General features: G+C 39.4%; 1 protein-coding gene across 1 annotated transcript in view; it reads left to right on the plus strand.

Moving 5' to 3' along the window:
* MBD2 (methyl-CpG binding domain protein 2) overlaps positions 1 to 6,630 on the plus strand; it is a 41,955-nt gene extending 35,325 nt beyond the window's left edge. Inside the window, exons 6-7 of the mRNA XM_059833915.1 lie at positions 3,914 to 4,054; positions 6,188 to 6,630. Of these exons, the coding sequence (XP_059689898.1) occupies positions 3,914 to 4,043 (130 nt within the window). The 3' untranslated portion in view covers positions 4,044 to 4,054; positions 6,188 to 6,630. The remainder of the gene's footprint in view (positions 1 to 3,913; positions 4,055 to 6,187) is intronic.
* Positions 6,631 to 7,034: the final 404 nt, after the last annotated feature.

Below are 7,034 nucleotides of genomic sequence, written 5' to 3' on the forward strand. Positions count from 1 at the left end.
GTGGATGAAGTTTTTCAATATATTATAAAATTAATTTTTGACTCACAGCTCTCTTCTGCTTCATAGTCCAGTCTGTCATTCTTTTCAAATGTCTCTCTGTTTAGTGGGATTTTCTAAAGCTTATAGTTTTCCCGGGATTTCTTTTCCTAAAGCATGTAAGTCTTTTCTGAAAATCCCACCTTTCAGTTTTCAACAGCCCTTTCTCTTGCTCAGTCTAGGTTCTTTGCTGAGCACTTACCATCACCCAGTAGGTTTTGTTCCTGAGCTTTCTCGGGTATCTTCACAATTGTCCTTTTCAAATAGCATGGTAATGGGACTTCTGCTTTTTCTTACAGGTAGCCATAACCTGTTAAATTTACCAAAGCATAACAATTAATGCCGTATGTCTGGCTGTGTCATGCTCTGTATAGTAGTGGGCAAGAAAAAGTACCTGTTAATCTGTCCAAAACCTAAGCTGTATTTATCATGAGGCAGGAATGGAGAGTAATTCAAGTTTAATGCTCTCTAAGTTTGTTTGGCATGGGTTTACGAATGTCTGAATCTTAAGCTATATGAACCTTGATCCAAGCTAGTCAGCTGTAGCTTAGTCCCTCACAATATTCCTCAATACCCTATACAAATTTCACTTTCAGTATGACAGACCAAAGCCACGAGAACTGTAATGTGGCAAAGGAAGAAAATGAGAGATCGAGAATGTTTCTACGGTCTGAGCTCTCCTTAGGAATAAGGTAATTGTCAGGTAAAGTGATGTGTGTTGCAGGGAGGCAAAACCCTAAATAATGCTTATCAATCTTGGCTACGGAGATAAACTTTCTGACCCCAGATCTAAAGATGAGTTTAATACAGGCTATGTCAGGAAGGCACAGTAACCAGGCATCTGAGAATTTCTGTAATTACCATTTAGAATATGTTGTCTCAGCAGTGGTTAATTTCTGCTGAGAGGGGAGGAGGAGATGGGAAAGATCTATTGGAAGTGATGTTTTGGAGAGGTGTATGTGTGTGGGGGGGAATTAGCAGATGCCCCTAAACTTGAGTTTAATATAATACAGCAAATACAGTCAACATACTAGTAATTAATTCTCCTTTCAGCAGTGCATCTCAGATCTGGTTAGTGGAAGACACCTGGAATCCCTGCTGCTGAGAAGCTCTGGAGTATGTTTTTCGTAGAAACAGAGTAAATTTTACTGTAAGCACTTATAGTGATAGTTCTCAATTAGAGTGTCTCCAAAAAATACTATATCTGAATGTGCTGAAAGAGCAGGGGGAAAGGGGTATTACCTCCCTCCTGACACGCAGGGAGGTGGACCTGGCGTTCAGACAAGGACAAGCTGGTTCTGTGGATTTTTCCTATCTAATCTGACACCCATCCTAAATGTAAAGATGCCTTTGTGTTTCTGCTGCAGCTAAATGCTATTACTAGAGCTATACACAGTTTTTTATTTTGATGACAGAGTAGATATTGCAGTGCCGGCACATAAGGAACTAAATCAAATGGAGCCTCAATAGATTAAACAATATGGAAAAATAGATGGAGAAATAAGAGGGGAGTTTGGCACAATATCATAGTTTGATTGCATACAGTAGTGTGGAATCACATATGTCTTTCAAGCATGCACACATCACTTAGTTGTGTGGGCTGAGAAGAGTGCAATTAGTGAGGACAAATAAAATCGTGCTAAGCACTAAGGAAATCATCTGAATGCAGAGCTATGCACAATCCTGTTGTATAAAGCAGTTTTCCACTGAAAATGTCAGAATTGGAATTAGGGCCTTGTGGACTTCTGTCTTAGGAGTAATGTGTCTTTAATTTTAGCTTGGTTTCGAAGGGAATAGTACTTACACTAAAGGATAAGGATTGTGTCTTGCTGGGAGGAAGGCTGAAAAGAGCACGTGGCCAGGGAGCTGCTTTAGCAGTGAGTGATGCAGCTGGGGAGGTGAGAAGGATCAGCACAGGCTGCTGCTGTGTGGGAGCTCCATCGCCAGGACGGTGCCGGGGAGCTGCGGAGCTGAAGGGCTGAGGGCCGGTAGCGAAGAGAGGGTACTTGTGGGCAGCACGCTTGCCTTCCCTGGCAGCACTGCTAACCCTGTTGACGTGATGGGATAAAGTAATTTTACTTAATAGTGCTGTGATAAACTAGCATAAGAAGTCAAATTAATCAAATTGAATGGAAATACTCTTAAGTCCTAGCGTTTTACTTAGTGTTAAAGATGAGCGCTTTTTATTAGTGTGCCCTTGGGATCATTTTCATTCAATTAACAAATACTGAATTTGCTACTCTGACTTTTATTTCTCCTTTGTCACACAAGTTCTGAAAAAGATAAGGCATCTTTGGTTTTGTTCGGTTCTCTGCCCCAGCGTTTGAAAGATCACTTTCTAGGCATTGAAGGTTAACAGCTCTGGGAGAGTAAGCTGTATATTGAAGATAGAAAACAAGGATAGAAAACAGCTGGAAGACAGAAAACAAGTTCTGTACTGAAGTGCTAGCTTGTTCTTTTTTTTCTTCCTTTTGCTGTCTCTGTAAGCAGACATCCTCCTCTGAAGTACTTAGGGAGTGCTGGTAGTGGTTGCAGCCGTAGAATTAATAGCCTTCAAGGCTGTTTCTCCTTAGAGGCTTCTGGCTTCTGTGGAGCCTGTTGGATATCACTGCTGCTCTTCTAAGGTTTGATGTTCTTTGTACCTGTCCTGCCATCCTAAGTAGCCCCAGGGAGTTTGCGGCCCTAACAAATGGTTTCCTGTGCCTGCTTCTGATGAGTTCTGGCCATTTTTAAGCATATATTTTGTTTAAAGATTTCTGTTTTGGAAAACGTAGCTTGATAGAACAAGTGGATTTTCATGTAAAAAACCCCTGGGTCTGATGCAAAATTTGTGTTCTCTTGGGAAAACTTCAAAAGAGGACTTTTTGTTTTCTGGTAACATTTGAAAGCTAAATTTTACCTTCCAAACTAAACATTGAATCAAAATATCTTAACTTCATGTTGATATCTGAGGTAATATTTTTGAATTACCTCTCCCCAGGGAAACAAATCTTTGTTTCAGCAGAAGTTGCTGCCATCTTAAATGCATCACTGACTAGTAGTTAAGACTGAATAGACAGGTAGGAGTAATTAAATAAATAAATGGAAACAGTGAAGCTCCTTGATGTTCTTCCCTGTGTGGCACTTCAAGGTTCTTTGAGCACTTAGAAACCTACTCAGTGCCCCACCATCCTGTAAAGCTGCTCCTGGTGTATACACCCTTACACTGGGAAAGATAGAGATTGCCTCAGATCTCCTTTACAATGCTCATGAAGGGAATCTCTTGCTATGATTTTCAGTGATCTACCCTAAAATGTCTCTGCCAAAGAAAAAAAAAAAAGAAAAAAGCCAGTCTGACAAAGATAGTCCAGCAGCATATCGCTCCATTAACTTTCTGTTTGGTCTTTTCAAGTATCTAATCTGAGAGTGGAAGATCATATGTCACATTCAATCCTTCTGTCTCTGTATGAGGGAAAGTAAACCATGCACACTAAACCACAGAGGTTTCTGGCTCAGAGTGCTCTCAGTTTTAGTGCCAAGCACTGCCTGTGTGCCTGTGTATGTGGAAAGGTAATAGAACTAGTCACTAAGGGTTTAGAGATGTGCTTGATGCCCCAAGCCTGTCAGTGTTTAAGAGGCATTTGGACAATGCCCTTAATAATTTAACTTAACTTAAAAATTTAACTTTTGCTAGACCCTGGACGGGTCAGGCAGTTGGACTAGGTGATCATTGTAGGTCCTTTCCAACTGGAACTATTCTATCATATTCTGTTCTAAGTCAAAATAAGAGTTGAGAAACCAGTCCTGAGTCATTGTTTATGCAAGTGTTAGGCTCCCAGCCTACTAGTATACTTGAAGGATTGATATTTCTACCCTTTCTTCCCTTCTCTCCCTTCAGAAAACAAGAAGAGCGGGTGCAACAAGTGCGTAAAAAACTGGAGGAAGCACTAATGGCAGACATTTTGTCACGAGCGGCTGATACAACAAAAGATATAGATGTAGAAATGGATAATGGAGATGAAGCATAAAAAGAAATCAGGTGAGTCAGATCTCCTGGAGGCACACTCTGAGGTTTACCTGTCTCAGCTGCTGGCAGTCACTTCGCCATCATTCGGTGGATGGTAGTGTATCACACACAAGCAGTCCTGCTTTATCCCCGCACGTATGTTAGCTGACATGCACTGTATCACCAGAACACTGGGTTGGTTTTGCATATATAAGCATGAACATCCTCATGTTAAGTGCGACATGGATCACCAGGGAGGAAAAAAACAGTGTTTTTTGTCCTTTACAGCAAAGACCCAGTCTCTAGAAACCGTTATAGGTATATTTTCTGGCATTTAATACTTGATGTGAAACCAGGGTAAAGCAATCAAAGTAACTGGCCTTTTTCTGTTCTGCAAAATCTAATTTAGTAGAAATTACTATCCTGAAACTATTCTATTTATTTTTAAATGGATAATACCTCTACAAACTAATTTCCCAAGGCATCTTCTTGTACCTTATACCTGTTTACGGTACTGATCTGTGGATTTGCCAAACACTTTCTTAAAAAAAATCTTTTTTTTTTTAATAATCTGCAGAAGAATGGCAATTCGTTTTCTTGTTTCCATTGAGCTTGTAGTGCTCATTTATGAAAGTGCACAGCTTTGAGATCTGACCTTTTCATAAGGAGTTAGCAGAAGTTGTAACAACTAAGAATTCTGTCTGGAGATGGTTGTGTAATTTTAAAGGAATTAATTTCATTTTTTTGTTCTGGAGTTACTACCCACAAGGGGAAAGAATGTATGTATTTCCTATTTGACAGATAGAAAGGAGTTACCTGAACATAGTATTCATAGTTGCATAAAAGTTAACTTGTGGATATAGGATGGAAGCTTCCAGGCTGTGACCTGCTTTAGCAAGGCTGCTGAACGTTCAAACTGGTATTCAACCCATAGCACAGAGTGGTAATTCCATGGCATTTTGGCTCCCCCCGTATGAAGAATATGAGCCTGGTGCACCCAACAGCCAGGTGTTATTTTTGCACTGAGACTGCGCGCTAGGTTAGTGCTTCAGACACAAGGGTGTGTTGCTTGAGTAAATTCTTATAATTAGAAACAAAATGTATTTATAATGTACCCACCAACCCTTGAATACTCATGTTTCTAATGCAGAGTCATTTTTATTACTTATAGTGTCAGTGCAGCATAAAGGGAAATTTGATCTTTAAGTTGTGGACAAGAGCTATTTGCCACTGTTGTTTAGTCCACTTCATAAGCCAGCAATCTTGATGTTTTCCAGGCTATTGGAATCTTTAAGTTACAGCTATTTACTATTAAACTCTTAATCCCTGAGTGTTTCTCCTCTAAAAGTCTAATTATGGATAACTTTAAAGGAAGTCAAGAAAGGACATTGTTTTAAGATGTGACATTTCAAACCTTTGCCGTTTTAGAATCAGATTGTCAATTTGATTTTTTTAATTTAGCATAAAATAATTATTTTGTAACAGAGTCATAAATCTCTTTATAGAAGTGGTTATGTTTGCGCTGGTACTATGGTTCTCTGCAGAAATCAGTTGGATCAGTAGACCTTGAGTTTCATCAACTGGTGAACTCATTACCTATTTACAAGTACGTAGCCAATGTACATGTACATGTATGTGTGTTGGTTATGTTCTATAAAACTGCTTTTTTTTGCCTTAGTGGCTTTAATTATAGACTTAAACAAAATTTTTGAGATGTAAAATAGCTTGAAAGATGCACGGGGTTTTTTCCTTTATACAGACTAATGTTCCAGTATGATCTTTTTACATTAAGAAACTTTTTATGTACATGTTATGCTGTATTTAAAAAACAAGAATTCAGAAAGTGATTTAAGGCCGTGATGAAGTACTGCAGAAGCCTGGGTAATGTGCCAGGAGGGTGTGTGGTGAAAGAGGCTGGATGTTAAAAGCATGTTATATATGCGGGTTGTGCTTAATGAAAAAGTAACTAGGCATCTGTGGGACTCTTAACAACTGAGTAGCTATTTACACTGTAGTAATTTTTTGTTACCCACTTATGAACTATTTATGGTGTGCTCTTAATATGGAACTGAAACGCAGCTATAACTGCTCCAACAAAGTCATCCTAATTGAGGCAACTGTCAGCCTTTACTTTTCCAAGAGGACTTACTTCTTTCTCTTTTACAGGTACTTTTAACTGACTTGTCCCAGGAGGAACTTCCTAAAAGACAGAGGCACTTTCTCCTTCGGTCTTTCGTTACAAGAAGAAATGGACCCATGCACATTTATATAGCTTTCTAATAGCATTAAAACCAATGCCTTTTTTAGACTCCTATTTTTGATGTATATATCTTATTTGAAAAGCAACTTTATTTTGTGTCCTATGACTTAAAGTCCTTTTTTAAGTATCGAACGTTACCCTTAATCTAAAGCTGAGCTTTTGATGCCAGGTTGCAAACCTACTGGAATTATATTGCCTGTACTAAGTATTTGTTTTTCCTGTGGTTTTTAGTAAGGATGGATCAGGAGAACAGAATGATTTCCCAATTAAAGATTATTGTGACTCTGTATATAAACAGATTTTTATACCTATGGGTGAAAACACCTGTACATTCTTCCGTCATCACTGTAAAGAGAAATAAATGATTATATTCCAAGCAGCTGAAAAGTTGTTGTGTTGTGGATAGAGTAAGCGAAGAACGTCCCTGCTCATTGGCCAGGTACTAGCTAGGCTGGGAAAGGCGTCTATCAACAAGCACTGTCTTTGCCCGGAGCACTGCCTCAGGAAATCTGTCTGAACTTTGGAGCAGTTGCGGATTTTTCAGCCCAGGTGAAGTACAAGTGCGTATTTCCTCTGAGAAAGACGAGTGCTAAAAATAAGTAGCCAGCATGACTTTACAGAGTTCTGCTTTGAGGTCAAAGTGAGACTGTAAAGAAAGTGGCATCACTGCAGAATGCAGCAGGTGCCAAAACTTGGGCTTGCTTCTGTCTGCCTAGACAAAGCAGTTGGGACACCGGGATGGCCTATGGTACT

The sequence above is a fragment of the Gavia stellata genome, chromosome Z, assembly GCF_030936135.1.
Source record: "Gavia stellata isolate bGavSte3 chromosome Z, bGavSte3.hap2, whole genome shotgun sequence".
NCBI lineage: Eukaryota > Metazoa > Chordata > Aves > Gaviiformes > Gaviidae > Gavia > Gavia stellata.